The following is a 19,550-nucleotide window of genomic DNA, read 5'->3' as shown; positions in this document are numbered from 1 at the left end:
GCCTATATTAAAGGGTGTGTACAGTTATGGTTGAGGTGAGGATTTAGCTTTTAACATTTTGCAAGATATTCAGAAACATGAGATGTCAAAGAGCATACAATTCTAAGGGGTATCAAAAGTTTATTTGATGAAAATCGGTTTTGAAATAGCTGAGATACCGATACCACGTATCCCAAAACAAGGTGAAACAAAGAGATCCTAATAAAAGGCGTGCCGGTCGCCTTTTATTATTATCACTTTTTTTATACTCAGCCATTTGAAAATCAATATTCATCAAATAAACGTTATATCCGTCTTGAAATTATATGCTCTTTCATATTTCATGAGATATGTTTCTCATTATCTCACTGTTAATAGGAATGTTATAAACCTGAATCCCCACCTCAACCAGTACTACCGTCCCTTTAAATGTCTTGATCAGTCTCATGTTTGTAGTTCCTGGTTTATTAGATGTTACCGTATAGCAGGTGAAGTACCAAAGGTACTCATAAGTGAGTGTCTTACACGAAAAACAAACAAGCAAACAAACAAACGACCTCCTGCCATCCCCCCCCCCCCTCCCCCTCAAGAAGAAAAAAAAAAAAAAGATTGCCCCAGAGCCTACTTCTAGTATAGTATCCGATTCGCCAATACATGTACATGTATATCCGACTGCACCTAGGTAAACCGAATCCGTCAGCTGACTGTAAACAATCACAATCCCTGCACTATGTACACTCACTTGGAAGACTTCACAACGCTGCGCTGTGGCACTGACTCTGCGACTGCCTCGCATTCACACAGCGGTATAACTGCTAGTGTACTGTGTGGTGCGGTGCTTTATGTGCAACCAGCCAACAAGAGTCAAGAGAAGTGATGTTCATGACTGATGGAGGCTATGTAAAATAATGATCGAGGAATCAACAACGACAGCCTAATACCACGATGGATGAAACCACTGAGAAATTCGAGAAAGCTGTTTCAGTGATAAGAAATCTCCCCAAAAATGGTAAGATTAAACTAGCGTTCTACATACAATAGAAAGGCTTTATCATGATTGCGAATGCGTACCCTGCCCTGCGTGTGATGACTGCTCATGATTATGCGGTGTTGTGTCCTTGTGTTGTTACTGTGACTGGCATGCGGTAGACTCAAGAGCTTCTATTCGGATTCTAGCAAGCCTGGAAAGTGGAGTACATGTACACGATGTACACGATGTAGTATTAAGTAGGAGGTAGGGCCTACAAGTGTAGATCTTCTACTATGCGAGCTAGTACGAGTAGTAGAATACCTCTTTGATGCAAACAAAGCAGAAACTACCCACCCCCTCTCACTACAGCATCTGCACGGGATAGTTTTTACTGCAAGTCCTCAACATCTCGCCAACCAAGTTACTTGTAACACTACCAATGAATAAAATGAGCTTGCTTTGATATGTGTCTTGATCAAGGATGCAAAGAGAGGCAGACCATAGAACTTGGATGAACTGGGTAGCCTCCGGAGAATGCCTGGAAAACATTAAAAACCCCGCACAAAGGTTCGACCTCCCTTGCCAAACTTTGGCCACTCGGAAAAGCATCATGGGTGTTTTTTTACTGAACACGTAGCTGGCGGTCAAATTTTAGACAGCATTATTATGCCATGGTCAATGGGCAGCTTGCTTTATTAATTATTTAATACCTTGTGCCTATTCAGGTGCAACACAGTGTCAGTGGCAGGGCTGCCAACACTGGAAACTAGTTGAGAGTGAGACTCCCATAGGCCAATGCTATAATTTAGGAGTCAAAATGAGTGAGATCAATAGAAATGCATGCAAATGAAATAAAGTTTTAGAGTGAGAAAGGACCAAAATGCGCGAGTCTCGCGCTCAATGCGTGAGAGTTGGCAGCCCTGCAGTGGACTGCCTCAACTCGGGGTAGCCTCTGCTCTGGAGTAACTTGAGGCATGAGGAGTAGTTGTAGACATCACACATCAATGATCTTCCTTTGCTGTTAACCCGTTGAGGACGAACTGATTTTGCTACAACACGCATTTCCCATAGACACCTGCCCGAGTATACTCGGGACTCGTCCTCAACGGGTTAAAGTGGTCGAGATTAGGGAATTATTTGACCCCGGGGTGCTCCTTACACAGTTATACTGTGGGAGCCCCAACGCGTAGCATTGGGGCTGGTCACAGTTATGAATTATTAAGCTTTAACATCAAAGTACAGTTACAAAGTACAATTTTTATTCCCAAATAGACAGATTAAAAGTATATTCAGACTACGGATTTAACCGTGACTGCATTGCAGAACTTTTTAGTTGTCTGTAAATTCAGTTTGTACTTGGAGCAGGTTTCTATTTAGAATAAAGATTTTCTGTACCCTTTGTTGAGGGATAGATTTGAAAGCTGATCTTTTGCTTTTGTCTGTGTAATGTTAGTTTCATGTGTGACTGAATTCCCATGCTGATTGAAAAGAACAAAAGCAGACTCCGCTCACTGTCAAACTATTCCCATACTTAATTTCAGGGCCATTTCAACCATCCTACGAAATGATGAAACGCTTCTACGGTCTGTACAAGCAGGCTACAGAGGGACCATGCACTCAAGCCAAGCCTGCGTTTTGGAATGTGGTTGCAACTCAAAAATGGTAAGGAAAATTGCTGAAAACATAGGGCCAGGAGATTGGTATGAGACAACAATGTAATCAATAGCCAACTATAAAATGCATTAGAATTACTAGTATCGGTATGTATTATATCATCACTTATAACCATCCTACAATTGTACAGATCTGTAAAAATTGATTCATTTTGAATTGCATTTTTGTCAAATTATTGTGTGTATTGTTCCAGGCAGTGCTGTCTATGTAATGTAAGAAGCAAAATAATAGTGTACATTGGCTGTTCAAATGAGTTGGTCAGTTCTAGCAGCATTATTTTTCGTTGTTCAAATTTTACTATCAGATATTGTGTATTTTAATGCTCTGCCCATTAATCTGATTGATACACTACACAGAACTACACAGAATCCATGGATCTTGTGGCAAAATCCATGCAGTCGTTATTTATAGTGTAGAAATCACACAGGTTGTAGTAGGCGTGACTGAAGGACAAATTGTAAAACAAATATTAGAACTGAGAAATAAGTACCGGTAAACAAACACATGTGTTCGTGTATATATCTAAGGAATCATGAGTCTAGTGGCTTCTTTCGGCCTATGAACAACATATAAATGGAGAATGCATTTCAAAGTACAATCATATGAGCCAACAGTTTAATATACCACTGTACCAACTCAGACACTGCACTCATCACAAGGTAGCAATTAAAGGGCCAATGTGTCTAAAGGAGCTGCAATGCATTTGTATTTATTTTCGTTGGTTTTTTTTTCTGTGCACTGTGAGGATTTCTTCCAAGCATGAGCTATCCATACAGTGTACACTCTACATTTTTAGGATTATTATCATACATCATATTGTTTCCAGATTGAAGTTTCTAAAAATTGAAATGAAATGTAAGGTAGTGTGTGTTTGAAATGATATACACTATGTATGACAACTCTTTGCTACATTTTGTCAAAGGCAATTAACAAACTGATCAGAAGTTAATGAAACAAGAAAATGATTTTGATTAGTTGATCGCTCTTTGTAATTAGTCACAGGTGTGACTTTCAAAAAATGTTCCATAAGATAATGAAGATAAAGATAGAACTTCTTATGTGCCAACTTCGAATAGTACATACAGACTTTGTAATGCTCATTGGACTATATGTCTTCAGTCACATCTAGTTGTAGAACTCCAAAAATACAGTGTATGAAAGCAAAAGGGAAAACAAATTATGACAAACACTATATTCTATATTAGTAACTCTGATATTATCTTGGTGACCTCTAGCTGTTCAACATCATTAGCAGGTCTGATGTTTGCAGTTCTAAGGTTTAAACCTCAAGTGCATCAACATGAACATTGTCATTTAGTGGAAAACATCAGAATACAAAAAAGATGCAGTTATTCAGGTGTTCCAATTGTCTTAATTGCAAGTCCTACCCCATAAAGAATACAAGTGATCTAGTCTACAGCATGAAATGATATGTTTCAACTTTTGTGACACTGAAATGTCAAAAGTCTATTTTGATAGCTGCTATTAGCTGCTATACCACCTTTAGGTTTATGTGGCTACAGGATAAAGACTAAATGTATACTTTCTTTACATCCATGTCTTGAAAATCAGAAGTAACAAATACAGTATGGATTGATGCTCTGGTATTTATCATGGATAACATTAAGACCATAGCGCATGGTTTTTTAATCATGTAGGACGTACGTGTATGTACAGTATCAACAACCGATAATAATATGTGCAGACCTTTATTTAGCAATGATGGTGATGCCTCATATATCAGTATTAATGTTTGAGACATTATTTTTAATACTTGAAGCAGTAATAACGCTGCAGTTGATTGATGTGTGTCCATTAAATGCTAATCAATTACATTTTGTATACAGGCAAGCTTGGACGGCTTTAGAAGATATGGACAGTGATGTGGCAAAGACACTATATGTGGATGAACTCTTAAAGGTACATGTAGAGAGCATTCACTTGCGTTTCAGATTTTTGCAGTGCAAGTTTTACAGCCTGCTTTTTTATGTCACTTTATTTTGCATGTGTGGTCAGTGTGAATGTTGACTTGGTCTTACTTTGTGCTTACTCTATCACCGAGTTTGAAAATGGAGTGACTCCATACGGGTGTCAAAATGCTGCATGTCGGAATGCTCTTTTTGTGATTGCTGCTGTTTTCTTTTAGTTTAGTTTTGTTTGTTTTTCCCCAGAGAGATTAACCTAAAGGTGTGTTCGCAGCTTTATAATTTGACAATACCTTCTAGTGTACCTGTTTACCTTGTTTTACTTGTCAGAACTTTTGTTTTTTTAATAAGTATGTGCCTTTTGCTTTCTCTGTGTTAAACCCACTGAAATAATGCAATGTTGTCGATACATGTGCTGAGCATACATTTACTTAATGATGGAATGATATACAATTGTACATTGTATTAAATAGAAATCTGTTCAGTTTTTTGTTTGCCCAAAGTGGTGATGAAAAGCTCAAAAATTACTAGTTCACTGTTGTCAAAATCAGTGGTACATGCAAAGCTAGCATTCTGAATCAAGTACCCAAGTTGCACTAATATTCTTTTGATAAATGTTTTCATTGTAAAAGCATCCAAGAGCACTAGTTTGTTTATTAGTAAATATATAATGAGTATCTTTACATAGAATATTATGATACCTCTACTGAGGTTTATAAATACATGCACATTGCTGCCTTCTTTTTATTTCTTTACTTCTATGATTTTATGTACATTATTCCAGGATTGACAACTGTCTATCAATGCATGCTGTGTATTAGTTATTGTCTGCACTCCCCATACGACACACTCTTCTCATCAAATTCTTACCCTGCTAAATTTCACTTTCTGTTTGATAGATTATTTTGGAAAATGCCAACGCCAGAGACATCCCCCATCTTCGACAAGTGAGTCTCAAAAAGAAAAGAAAAGAAAAGAAAACAAGATAGCCTAAGTGATATATAAAGTAATACCATTGCCCTGCACAATCTAATGTTATAGATGCAATGGCATTCATTCTGATTACACATCATCTCTCTGACTGTATACAATCTACATATATTTTCCTGTAATGCCTTGTGCAAATCATCCAGTTTTGACACTAACAGTATTGCCACACCACCTTTTCCTTTTGCTAATTATCATTCATCACCTCGTTATTGAATGGTTGGTGGCTCTCAAGAGAAGACTCATAAACCATGATTCTGGGTAAACATGAACAATATGCAAATACTATTTTTAGCCTCTTATCACTCTAGATTATAACACCCCAGACTTCTTACATATCATCACTGTCTATGTTTCTGTCTGGTAGATAATCTTCGATAGATTCCAGGCTAAAGACCTTCCTCACCTCTATCAAGTGAGTTTATGTTTCTCTGTTGCCATGGTATCTTCATACACTTCTCAGTCACTCTCAAACTTTACAAAGGAGACCACTTTGATGGCATGGAAACTGGTATTCACTGTACAGTATTGAAATTGCACAAGTGACACTGCCCCTGTATTGAAACTCAACATATTGTATATTAATCATAAAACCTGGTTCGCCATTCATTTGTTTGGACCATCATGCGTTCAAAAACAAACACAACACTGTTCAATGTTTATCACAGGATCATCATTTATCGGAACTCATATGGAGAACTTAATGGCATTTCTCTTCCCCTTTTTTTGCTGTGAGTAGATGAACAGATTCTTGCAGAAAGCTTTCAGGAAAGACTTGATAGAATATTCACATGTACAAGATCAAAACCAAACAAATATTTGCTCAGCAGGATGCAGCCCACTTAGAGTAAATCACACCATTATATTAATTATGTGGGAACATGCACTGCATTTTCTACCTAGGTTTCCTCTGCTTAAAGTGATGGTATAGTTTTGTTTCAGATGGGGTTTCAGATTTTAATGAGATAATTACTGTAGTAACCAATTGTGAAAATATGAGAGAGGAAACAATTCTAAGAGGAATTCAAAGTTTGTTTGATGGAAATTGGTTTTGAAATGACTGAGATATCCAGAAATAAACAAAAACAAAGGAGGGTCCCAATCCCACTCCCACCTCTAACTTGGATTTTTTTTAAAGAAATCATATTTCTGTCTTGTTCTTTTCCTGTCCTTATCTGGCACTCATCAAATAATGTGTTTGTTTGTTTGTTTGTTTGTTTGTTTGTTTATTTGTACGTTTGTTTGTGTTTATACATTGGATTTAATGGCTGTTCAGTCTTGTGAATTCTTTTTAAGAGGATTGATTGTCAGGGCAAATGGTGATGCATGTTCATTTCCTGTGTGCACTTTGTAATGTACATAATGTATGGGTTCTATATTATTGCATGAATAATGTCTCTTAGAACAGTTTTGTGCCATCTTTTAATAACTTAACTATGCATGTTTGTCTATTAAAGAGATGTTTTTTATATAACCCACTCACAAGTGTGTCTAGGTACTCTGCTCAGATGCTTGTATATTCTTACGTCAAGAACTACGAAAGACATTATGATAATGTTCAATACAAAAAGAAAATAATGATTATGATATAAGACAAATGTGCCTCAAAATGCATTTCCTCATGATCTTTTATTTCATACATCTCAATTTACTTCTGTATTTACTCAATAGTCATGATGCAATTCACAAATTTTCAGTATTATCTCGACTTCTTTTAAAGGGGATGGCTACATGTAGTAACTGATCAGTGGGAATCAGTGGGAATGCTTGGGGATGATTGTTCCACTCCTTGTGGGATTCATTTAAGAGTACATATATCTATTATTGTTTGAAAATTGTTTGCTTCAGAATGGTCTCATATTCAAATAATGTGCAGTTTAATCGCCCCGTCACTATACAGGCATGCTAACCTGGAAACATTAAACTCCACATTACTTGAATATGAGACCATTCTGAAGCAAATAATTTTCACACAACAATAGATACATAATGTACTCTTAAATGAATCCCACAAGGATTGGAACAATCATCCCCCAGCATTCCCACTGATTCCCAGTGATCAGTTACTAGCCATCCCCTTTAAAGGTACTGTAAAACGAGGAATTTTCGCGTGCACTTTAATTTCGCAAATTTCGCGAGCGCCAAGATTCGCGAAACTAAAATGCACGCGAAAGTTCTTGTTTACACTATATGCATTGAACGCCAGTGGCACTTCGCGAAAATTTCATGCCACCAAAAAGGCTGTGAGCTTCAATTCGCGAAAATTTCATGCCGCGAATATATCATGTTTTACAGTAACCAATTGCAATCTTTTGACGGACAATGTATTTCAGCAAATAATGAAAATGACAAGCTGCTCTTTTATTTTACCTGAGATTATGGGTTTCAGCACCAAACTTGTGAACTGTTGTGACTCTGTATTTAAATCTGATAGCTACATGTATGTCAGATTGTATGCATCTTCCTTTTCATGTATAGATTGTCATTTCTTGCTGTAACTACAGGGGCTCTTCTAGCATTTCACAATAATCTCTTAACACACATTATTTTGAAAAGGAATCCTACAAAGTGTACTTTGTGCAATATTTTTCTTCAATATTTTAACCTGCATGAATTAAAACGATATACGTGAATGCTATACAAAAAGAAAACACATAATTGTTGTCATAGTTATAAATGAAATTAATAGAGGAATCCCATCTTGTGCAATATTTTTCATCAATTTTTTAACCTGCATGAATTAAAATTATATACCTGAATGCTATACAAATAAAAAACACATATTTTGCCATAGTTTTGGATGAAATTAATAGATATGTTTCAACTTCTTGAAGATAATGGAATTGCAATGTGTGCTCATGATGTGTCACAGTAGACTTTGTTAAAAGCACAAGTCTTCCTGCCTTAGCAATGTCGGGTTTGAGCGTGGAGTTGGCTACGATGACAAAAGACTTCGAATTGTGATGTCCTGAGTATGATTTGGTTCTTGTATTGCCCACTGAAGATTGTGGAAACCATGCCACAGACAGATGAAGTTGTTGGCTTCCTGAAGGCCATGGGACCATTCTTTGAGTTTGTGTCTGTGGAGGATGCTGCAAAGGAAGAGGATATGGCCACCTCTACGCCAAAGAGTGCAAAGGTCACCAACTATGCTAATGGCAAAGTCAAGATGAGGGAAAATGGAATCAGTGATCATGGTAGGTCACGTGAATTGCAGTTTATAGCTCATTTATCTTTTACCCCCCCCCCCCCCTTTTCTTTTCTTCCGTTCTCTTGAGTATGCAGCCAGAATGCAAAGCTCACAATCTATTACTGACCAATCAAATGACTCTTCAAACATTGATTTCAAGTGTACAATTACGTATGTACCATGAGCTGCCATTCTGTCGACATTTCACAAAGTGACAATGTGTACAACAGTGCAAACTATTTTCAATGATGAAAAAAAAATTGAAATTAAGTGCTAAGCTTGCTTGATGTATCATCCTGGTTTAAATTGAGATTTTTTTAAAGGTAATGCCACGTTGTGTTTAATCAGCACTATTAAGAAGTGCAAGAAGGGCCATCAATAATGTTCTATTTCATAAGAGGGCCTCAAGGCAAACCAGAGGGCTTTTCCCTGGTCATGGCCTTAAGTGCATTAGATTGACTGAAGTCCTGTAAACCCACTGGGATTAAGTCAAGCAGCTGGAATGTGTACTGTTTGGCAACCTCTGCTAACATATCCAGATACTTTATTCTGCCGATTAGGAACAATTGAAATTTGTAATTCATTCGTTGCTTTTGTTCCATGCATCTTTTGAGTGGTAAAATTGTACATGTAATTCATGAAGCCACTATGATTGTATTTGTAGTTCAGTAATCTGTCAGTTTTGCTTGTGTGGTACAACTTCCAATCCCTGCAGGGGATCATTATGATGGAGTCATGAACGGGGAGCAGAATGGTCATCTTGAGCTTCCCAATGGTCTCCATGACAACACTCAGCATGTGGATGGAGAGACAGGGAACGAGGAGGGGAAGGAAGAGGAAGAGAAGGAGGAGGTGAGAAACGGAGAGATGGACAGAACGGATGACCAAGCGAAAGAGTCTGGCGTTGGCTCAGAGGGAAGGGATGACAGTCTTGTCATGGTGGAGACTGCGCGAAATGAAGAGGGTAAGAAAATGGAGTCTACATCACACGTCACATCCAATCACACAGACTTTATTGAATACTTGCAGGTGGATGATAAATGCCAATGTGCCTCCACTCTTGCTATTTTCCGCTGTGTGTTAAGTCACCACTTACAAACCCTCTACCTGTTCTGCAAATTTTGCAGCTGGACAGAATTTCAGACTATTGAGCCAGTGAGAAGGTACTGTTGCTAATTGAATGAATGCAGCCTTTCCTGAAGGGTCTCGTTATGTTGTCACTTAAATTGCACAGAACTTGGTTTATCCCAGTGTACATTAGGGTGCGTTCACATAGAAGTATTCAGTATTCGCTATTCGCTATTCGGGCACCGAGTACACCATCACCCGCACCGTCAACTCACCATCCCATGCAGTGAAGATTTCTTCCTCCTACATCCCAGCAAAGCTTATTAACAATTTCTAAACTGCATCAGAATGTCAATCTACATGCTTATTTTTGCTAAAGGGCAAATCCAGACCAAAATTGTCATTATTTCATAAACGAGAGACGGTATACGCTGCAAGAAAATCGAACAAGCTCGATTCCCACTTTGCTATACTATTCGCAGCTATTCGGTACTTTCGAATAGTGCCCTCTTATGTGAACCGGTGTGAGGAAATCCTATCGTTCGATTCAAGCTATTCGCGTGCCTTTGAAAACGAGCCCCGAATACCCGAATAGTATACTTCTATGTGAACGCAGCCTTATGCACTGCACATATCTTCTCTATAGGCAAGCCAGGAACTTTTTTTTTGGGGGGGGGATGATGAAAACTTACAGCAGAAAAAAACATTGGATTTCAGGAAGATGATTAAAGAGATTGAAATGGCCAAATACAGTAACATCCATCTGTTCAAAGATTCATCTGCTTTATCATTGATTAAATATTTTCCATGTCAAGACAGAGATATCACATTGCCACATGCTTTTATTGGTTCATGTAGCTTACAGTAGAGCCTCATGAAATATAAACTTATTAACACTGCTATCAAGGGATTACAGTATTCAGATGTGGCAATGACATTTTCAAGAATTCATTGTTCCTCTAAGACAGTCCTGTAGTTACAATAGTGCAGAATACATACAGATAACATACATACAGCTTGTAAACTGACCAGTGTATAAATGCAAAGACCAGAGGGGAAAGACATCTCATTTGATTATTCTAATTACTTTGCAAGGAAAGTATGCAAGTTGGTGCATGTCAACCTATTGATGTCAGTCAGGTATAAGCATGGACACTGAATGACAGCAAGCAGTACAGAACAGAAATATTATAAAAAGATAGTGGATTGATTTAATCTATGAAACACTCATCAAGCCAGTTGGAGCAAGTCTGTTCACAAGACATGGGCAAATAGATAACGTGATTGAAAACTGCCATATGTTCATGATTAGTGCTCAAGTTGGTAGTATCTGCCAGCAGAATTCAACATGTGCTGTGCAAGCCCTGGTTGAGTAGTACTTGAATCGAGCCTTCACAAATTTTCATAAAGATACGCCAAAGTTAAAGAGTGTGTTTGTCTTGAAGTTTTTTCCAACAGGAGAGGATTTTTCTTCGAGAGTTTTTGTTACTCGGATATTCATAATCAATTTTGAACCATTTTGCATTGCATGTGTGGGCCAGAAATGTATTTCTTTTTCTTGACAGAATTTACATGATGGCCTAAAACTCCTTATGTCTTTCATAAAGCATGTTCCATAAAGATTAAGAAATACACCAGTGGGTCCTTTTTTTTCAGCAGTGAGAAATCCTTCCATGCTGCAAATGCTATCCCAACTGCTGTGCTATTCAAATAACAAATTAGAGAAGATGTATCATCCAAAAATATGTTTTGTAACAAGTAAATGAATGGCTTGTTATATACCATGAAGGGGGGGGGGGGGGGGGAGTGGGCAACTGAGTATAGGCCATCTCGGGTCAAGCAACATGTCCTGAGTCAAATATTTTATTCCATCAAGTTGATATTTTGTGAATGTCATCTCTAATCTAGAAAGCTGGAAATAGATAAGATGAATAAAACAACAATCAAAGTCTGTGACTCATTAAGAGTTGATTGTGGCATAACTATCCAAGGTCATTGGTTGCTCTGTAAAGTAATAGCATAAATGAAGGGACGCTTGAGTCTTTTTGGCAAATGAAAAAAAAAAAAGGAGAAGAAGAGAAAGTTAGATTAACCTGAGTGGATGTTTCCCTTCCCTATCAGATGCAGTGGAGCTGAGCCACCCGATCCTGATTTCTAAGAGCCAACTGGAGGCCGGGAGAGAACATTTGGCTGCAGGCAGTGAGAGTGAATCGGATGGGGACGAGTTCTGTGACTCTGTGGATGAACCACTTATTGATAAAGTGAGTTCCGTTGAGAATGAATTCCACCTGATATTCATCACTCATGGCTTGGTATATTCCTCATGACAAAATAAACAGCTGCACAAACATTGTGTCTTGTTAATTCTATCATGTGAGAAGGCGTATTCCATGATATCTTGGTCTTTCGATTGTCCATTATTTTGTTATGGGCAGACTAAAACAGCAAAACAAAACAAACCTGAAAACTGCATGCAAATGACGAATTAGCAGTGAGCTGTTTACACCTGTTGCTAACTCTTACGTTGTCACATGAATTCAGACAACACACTTGATGATAAATTATGTCCACAGGTATGTAATAGCATGTGTATCATGAGCCATATGCCATCTTCAACATATTTTTATAAACTATAATCAGCAAAGGGGTAAGGTACTATGATGCATGTGTCGTCATCATGGAGTTTAATTTCATGAAAGCAAGCAAAGACAGGATGGCCTTTTAAAATTCTGAGAAGAAATTTCCTCTCTTGTCTGTTGTATACAAATTTATATTTGCAGGTGAGACAGGTGATTGAATTTGTTGGTGCAGAATGCATATTTATCTGATGACAGAAAGAAAAATTGGAAACCATGTACATGCATGCCGCACCAAATATATTGTTATTGGGTTAAATGATCTAGGATATATGCCAGATTGTTTCACTTGGTGTTTTGTTTAGCACTACCACCAAACTGTTTTCCTTCCTTTTAAAAACTTATCTTGCAGATCAAAGTAGACCACATATCTGGGACATCACACATGCATCCAATTAGTGAGGAAGAGAGAGAATCCACGCACCAAACGCTATCAACGCCATTCAATGGCGACAACGCCCTAGTTACAGAAGCAGTTGTGCACAGTAAGCATGTAATATGTGTTGTTTGAATGTGTGGGTTTGCATGGTGAGGTGTGTCCATGCGTGAACAGATTTGAGTGTTCAGTGTCGCCATATGATAGTCCTTAGAAGTGCTGACTGTATTCTCTCTGGGTAACTAACAAGAGCTGAGTAAGCTTGTTCAAAGTTCCAGGAACTGATGATCTTTTGCACCTACCCAGTCAGAGACTTGGTACCTGCTCAGGGGTTCAGAATGTAATATGTATTAAAACTTGTATAATATATGTAAAGCTTTTATAATGATGTTAGGATGATAGTAATGCTTGTATTATTATAGGCTGTTGAATAACTATAGTCTAACTGAATTTAAAATGTACTATAAATTTGCTAGTATCTATGAAGTAATGTTGTGTTTCGATTTTTTTTTTTCAAGCAGTAGCCAATTTGCTTCTTTTTTTTTTTTAGAGAGAGATATAGAATTGAAATATGAACTATGTGTGTTTTTGTCTCAGATAATGTTGATGCAGTGATAGAGCCTCACACCAGCAGTCCCAGCCACACCTTCAGACCGTCCCTCCTAGGGGGCGGCGACATGTCTGAAGGGTCCAAGGGGCAGGGTGCAAGGGGTAGCAGGCAATCTCAGGGCCAGGCAGGACACAACTCATCCAGGGGTAAGACAGTTATAGTGTATGACTCCATGGGTGACGGTATGACTCCATGGGTGCTCTTTGTCGAACCTGTGTTCTCGTTTAGGGAACCCACATGAACATTTTTGCTAGGCATCCCATTTTGATTTAACATCAGTAATAATAAAGACTATAATGCTCGTTGGTCTCTTTACCAATCATGCAAATGCTGATTGTAATTGAAATTTCTGTTTTCATACTACTGAGGGGATTTTATAAGCCAGGTAACAAAACAGACATACGTACTAAACCCTTTCATAAAATGTGTTGCCCCGCCTATCCATATCGCTGTTATAAGCGTTCAAGACAAAACCTGTCAATGAACTCTCATGTGCATACACTTGATGCATGTTCCTCATACAATATTGATATTGCTGTTTTGTGGATAATTGTCATAGAAAAAAAACGGGAAAAGAGAAATAGCAGTGTTATTCAAAGTTTATGTCATTTGCCAGAACCATCCCTACACTTAAATTTGCTCTTTTAAATGTTGGTGAAATAGAAAAATACTAAACAGTTAGCAAAGAGATAATATGCACTGTGCGTGCCATGGAATTGAACTGTTGATAAATTTCTGTGGGTAACAAAGCTATGTTTTGTGCTATTGTGTAAATTATATGTGTTATGTGAAGTTTGGCTGGAAGAATAAACCTACCATCAAAGAGAAAAAATATTCATGAATAAGATCTCCTTACATTTGTCATGATGAGATTATTGTAAATTATTCCCACATTCATGTGACTGAATTCTCCAAGGTTGTATACCTATCAGCAATTTATGAAAGACATAGTTATGTTGATTTAGAACCAAGAAAGGTGCTTGCATTGTACAACATTACATTGTTGGTTTCAAACTGACAAAATGGTACACGTAATATGCTTTCTTGTTTATGACAGGAAGTCTATCTGCAAGCCACAGCCGAGCGGCCGCACACCCGAGCCACTCTGACGCTGGAGTGGATAGGGCCTTAGGAGGGCAGGAGGGGGGCAGACTACCAGGTGGTGGGCATGGCAGTAACCCCGGTGCCCCCATCCCTGACCCTGTGGTGGAACAGATCACCGTGTCCCTAGAGAGGCTGCAGCGAGACATGAACAGTGTGCTGGTGAGGCTGAACACACTAGAGACCATCGCCATTTCTAGGCATCAGGTGAGACAAACACCCCCATAAGTATCTGTTTGGAGAAGGAGAACTAGAAAATGACATGAGAGTCAACATACATGTATTTCTGTTGCCTATACCATCTTTTTTTATATCTCTTCATTCCTCATTCATCTTTCTTCTTTTCCTCTCTTTATCTTCTATTATTATATCTTTTTCCTTTATGTTATCTTCATCTTTTTCCTTTTCCCTCTTCCTCTTCTGCCTCCTCCTCTTCTTCTTTTTCTTCTTCTCTCCTAGGACATTGGTACAGGGTTATATTATTTGCTGATGTTAACTGGCCATGCAGGACAAACCATGAATTGTCAACATCATTCGCCTTTATTTGTGAGAGTTCCCAATTGATAACTGTGATTTTTTCATGATTTAAAAAAAAACAGCAAACAAAGAAATGTGAAAACAGCAACATCACAAATGGTCCAATGCATCTTATGCTTGGAGAGTTACGTGCGTGGCATGCAGAACAAAATCACATTTGTTGCCAACTTCTTTCTCCCCGTTCACATTAGATGGAGACTCAGCAGGCGTACATGACTGAAGGGTCTCCCTTATCAGTAGGCAGTCTACACCCCAGGACCACACCCAAGCCCAGGGCTCCCTGGTGGTGGCCATTCCCCACCCTGCCCGTCAGGACTGTAGTCATCCTATTGGTCTGGCCGGTCATCGTCCACTGGGTCCTTCGCTTCTTGGCCAGACACAGGCGGGGCCGCCGGCGCCCCTGACTGCATCTACAGGCTTTCATCGCGACGGCCACATCCAATTAACAAGTGTATCATCTTCATATGATTTGCCGAAAGTCTATCCTACAAGAAGAGAAAGTAATAGTGCTGTGCGAAAGCAAGAGAAAGAAAGATTCACACATTTGTGATTATATCAGCTATGCTCGTGTTCAGGTTCGTGAAAAAAAAAAGAAAAAAAAGTGGTTGGTTTACAGAATGGGATGAAGTGCTCAATTTGTGGTGTGAATCAATGTATGTCTTTGTGTCAATCATGATGTGCAACGTAAATGACAGTGCCTGTGAAGAGACCCATTTATGAGCAAGTCGTCATCCTCTTGGTCTGGGGAAAATCAGTTGTGATAACACCAGTAGACAGAAATTCATTGGATTTATATCTACACTATGTATTGTGTTGACTATGAGTATGTTTGCCAGAAATGAGAAAACAGATTTTGAGTCTGTTCATCTCTCTAGAGACTTGTGGAATTTATTAAATGTTTTGACCATAAGATAAGACTGGATAATTATGAGCATCAAAACTTAGAAAAAAGCCAACTTTAAACCTGTGAAATGTGCTGCAGATACTTCAGAGATATAGTTGTTTGTGTTCAATGTTACCTGATTATGGTAGCCACCCGTTTTTCTAAACGCTCAGTAAAACTTCATTCTCTTTGTTTGCATATTTGATGGTGATGTTGTCATTTTGATTTCTGCCCAAAAGCAACTTGTTTTACCCATGGTTACTATTAAATAAGATCACTCAAGTGTTGAATTATACACGTAACCAGAATCCTGTGGCTATTTCTGGCATATGCAGACGTGATTTGATTCTTTCATTTTTATCAATTAATCACTGTTGTCTTACAAATTTTAAGTACTGTAACATCACCGGAACGTAGTTGTTTGGTGAACTGTATTTTAAGATAAAATACAGGAGAGCCAGTTATTTGTTTCTTAGTTTGTTTAAAAGCAATATGCCAGAAAAAAGTGAAGAAGGGATTTTAACAAGATTTTTAGGGTAGGGTCATGGTGGTACCAGGAGATAAGGAGATAACAGTTTGGTGGTGTTCCACATCATACTGTAAAGCAAGCTAATTTCGTGGCATGAAATTTTCACAAATTGTCACTCGCATTCAATGCCTACATGTACAGTGTAGACAAGTTTCGCATGCATTTTAATTTCGTGAATCTTGGCTTTGCGAATAAAAGTGTAGAATGACCAAAGTCACTCATATGTAGCTACGAGAGACTTTCGAAGAGAGGTAAAGTTCATTTCCCGAAGTCTCTTATAAGTGTGTCGTATGAGGGGAAAGTCTCTCATAAATCTCATAAGATAAGATGTACACAAATGTGTCTTGTAATGTGAGAACAAAGAAGCAAGGTTTTCACTGTAAGAATTTGAGACCATTCCACGCCTCAAAATACTTGCCACATATTATCAAATAGAGGAGTCATTTCAGATCTTATTGATGAGATATTGTGAAATATGGTTGCATCTACAAATATTTGTGTTCAGCTCTAAGATCAAGCATTTTTTGTACATGATCCACAGTATTATGCCCCACCACTTTTCTCTCATTCCAGCCATGTGGAAAAAACTGGGAAAAAAATAATGAAATCTTTTCTTTATTTCAGTTTTTTGTTTGTTTGTTTTTTCTTGGGGAAGGTATAAGTATGGAAGTGTTGTGGGTTATACAATTATTTGTGAAGCTGGTCATCCATTCATCCATTCTTTATGCAATATGTAGTGTTTCTATATGTTGTCCCAGTCTCTTGCATCCATTAACTTAGGTTTATTTTTGTTTTCAGTAGAAGCTAGCATCTTCAACAGACATTATCAATTTTCTGGTACTTTATCATCATTGTGCATACAATCTGCTCAGGTTATGCCTTCATGATTACCTACGTAAAGGGATAACTTGTGGTGGCAATCATGATATGAATGATTGGTTGAATCGCTTTTCATGAAATGTTTGCCTCAATTGTGTGATAGAAAGAGAGAGAGAGAGAGAGAGTGAGAGGTCAAGAGGGCAAGAAAGAGAAAGAAAGCGAGGGGAGAAAGTAACCCCCTAGATAACAATGATGTATGCCAGAATGCATCACGCTACGCATGTGATGTGCGCTATTCAGATGAGTTGGAAGAATGTATTCCTGTTCTCTGCCATTACGACTTTATAACGGTGATGCTTCTGAAATCAAACCAACCCTTTTTCATTTATATTGTGACAAGTACAATGTATAATAATTATGACATTCTTGCAGCAGGCTATTCAAGCTGGACATTGCTTCAAGAACTTTTTTTTTTTTGTCTTGACCACATAGCAGAAGCAAGACATGGGGCGTTACTATTCCGTCATCGGCAGTAGAGGCGTCGTCGTCAACAATTTGGCGTACTCTCTCAAACTTTCCACAGCTTTGAACTATGACCACCAAACTCACACCACTGGTACATAACCTAAAAATGCCAGTTAAGTTTGAATATTGATGAAGTTGGGGAAGGTCAAAGGTCAAACTGTCAATGAACTTTCCCTGATTAAGCACCCTCTATTGTGTGCTCTCAATAGCTTTCCACAGCTTTGAGCTACATTTGACCAAAAAAAAAAAAAAAATTCACACCATTGCTACGTCACCTGAAGATGCTGGTCAAGATTGAATATTGGTGAAGTCAGAAAAGGTCAAAGGTCAGAAGGTCAATGAACTTACAAAGAAAGATTACTATAATCACAAATTGCAATATGCAGATGAGACATTGCTTGGTGTTTGCCTTTTTTTCTTCAAATGACAATTGTAAACTTGTGTCATACCAAGAATTCTGAGTTATCATACTATCCATTTCACTCTGACAAAATAACTCATCCTTTATTTTTTTGGCTGTCATCATACACATTTCTCTAAAGATTCATACCATGCGAGTACTATTTTCAGTCACTAGGTGTTTGATTTTACTAATATCATCTGTAAGAGTCCAGTCACTTTTGCTGAAATCTGTATCTGTTCAAGTGTTACATTGATCTCTGAAGTATTTTGGTCTCACTGTCATTGCTCAAATCTCTTCTTGGGTGGATAAAAATTGTTGGAATGAAGAGACGTCATTACCAAGAGTGAGAGAGGAACATGATTCATTTATGTTCTTGTTCCAATTACTTGTGTAATTATTGTGTACAAGTATTTGTGTGCACCTGTAAATTGAATAGAGTAATGCCTAAGGCATTTTATGCAATTTTACATGTATATGAGGACAATAAAGCCGTAAATCAAGCTCAGACACTTGTGATTACTGCCTAACTTTGTGTATCACAACATTTTTGGGCACTGAGATTTTGAATTCGTTCAGCTTACAATCAGTTGGAATATGAAATGTGAAAATGACATGTTTCTATGTTATTCATTCCTGATTATGATTTGGACAAGATTCTCCAATTCCAGACGTGCAATGCGAACTACAGGGCCCCATTCATTTCATAACAGATGTTACATAGGATAGTAACTCTAGCTAGAGTGGCAACTTCATATAGCAACAGCCAATCAAGAAGCTTGATTTTTGTCATTACCATGACAATTACTATTCCAGCAAGAGTTGCTATCAAAGCAACATTTATGAAATTGGACTCAAATCAGTAAGATAAAGAGAAGGGATGGAACTCTGTATTTTTCACCATCACATTCCAAATCAGACACATCCCAACTGTTACACTGATGGAAAAACTTGAAAGAATCAAAGGAGAGTCATCTCATTAGTTTTTGGTCTCAGTCTAACATTTTATTTTTTTTTTTCACAAGACACTTTTATTCAATGATTTTTTTTTCTTTTCAACTACAAAAACTGTTCACAAGTTTCTAGACGACAACAACTACCACTCATACTGTACATGAACATCAATGGAGAAGGAGAAGAAAAAAAAATGACATCAAAGACAAACAACAAAATAATGCAATCTGTAGACATTGCTTGCACCTATGACACGGACAATGAAAAATACAGGCAATGTATGAACTACAAACAAAATAGACTCATTCAAGGCTCTTCATAACTGTACAACAAAGCTTCTGTTTACAGAGTAATTTGTTTGGAAAAGATGTTTTTCTTGCTGTTCCA

The 19,550-nt window shown here is 37.9% G+C and overlaps 1 protein-coding gene across 1 annotated transcript; it reads left to right on the top strand.

The window, feature by feature from the left end:
• Positions 1 to 924: 924 nt before the first annotated feature.
• Positions 925 to 15,793, top strand: LOC139737614 (acyl-CoA-binding domain-containing protein 5-like). Its single transcript, XM_071648294.1, has 11 exons — positions 925 to 988; positions 2,491 to 2,611; positions 4,471 to 4,543; positions 5,448 to 5,495; positions 8,540 to 8,732; positions 9,441 to 9,689; positions 11,915 to 12,054; positions 12,782 to 12,914; positions 13,403 to 13,561; positions 14,473 to 14,723; positions 15,245 to 15,793. Exons 1-11 carry the CDS (start codon positions 925 to 927, stop codon positions 15,455 to 15,457), a joined length of 1,644 nt encoding a protein of 547 aa, XP_071504395.1. The 3' UTR covers positions 15,458 to 15,793.
• The last annotated feature ends 3,757 nt before the right edge of the window (positions 15,794 to 19,550 follow it).

The sequence above is a fragment of the Diadema antillarum genome, unplaced genomic scaffold (genome assembly GCF_040938485.1).
Source record: "Diadema antillarum isolate AM-2024a unplaced genomic scaffold, OU_Dant_1.0 seq00000696_RagTag, whole genome shotgun sequence".
In the NCBI taxonomy this organism is placed as follows: domain Eukaryota; kingdom Metazoa; phylum Echinodermata; class Echinoidea; order Diadematoida; family Diadematidae; genus Diadema; species Diadema antillarum.
This window is presented reverse-complemented; position numbering and strand designations above follow the sequence as displayed.

Bases quoted from the DNA above. Each gene is read 5' to 3' on its own strand.
- LOC139737614 (XM_071648294.1), top strand. From the start codon at position 925: ATGGATGAAACCACTGAGAAATTCGAGAAAGCTGTTTCAGTGATAAGA. The intron at 4,544-5,447 runs GTACATGTAGAG...TCTGTTTGATAG, and splicing joins ATGTGGATGAACTCTTAAAG to ATTATTTTGGAAAATGCCAA. The intron at 8,733-9,440 runs GTAGGTCACGTG...CAATCCCTGCAG, and splicing joins AAATGGAATCAGTGATCATG to GGGATCATTATGATGGAGTC.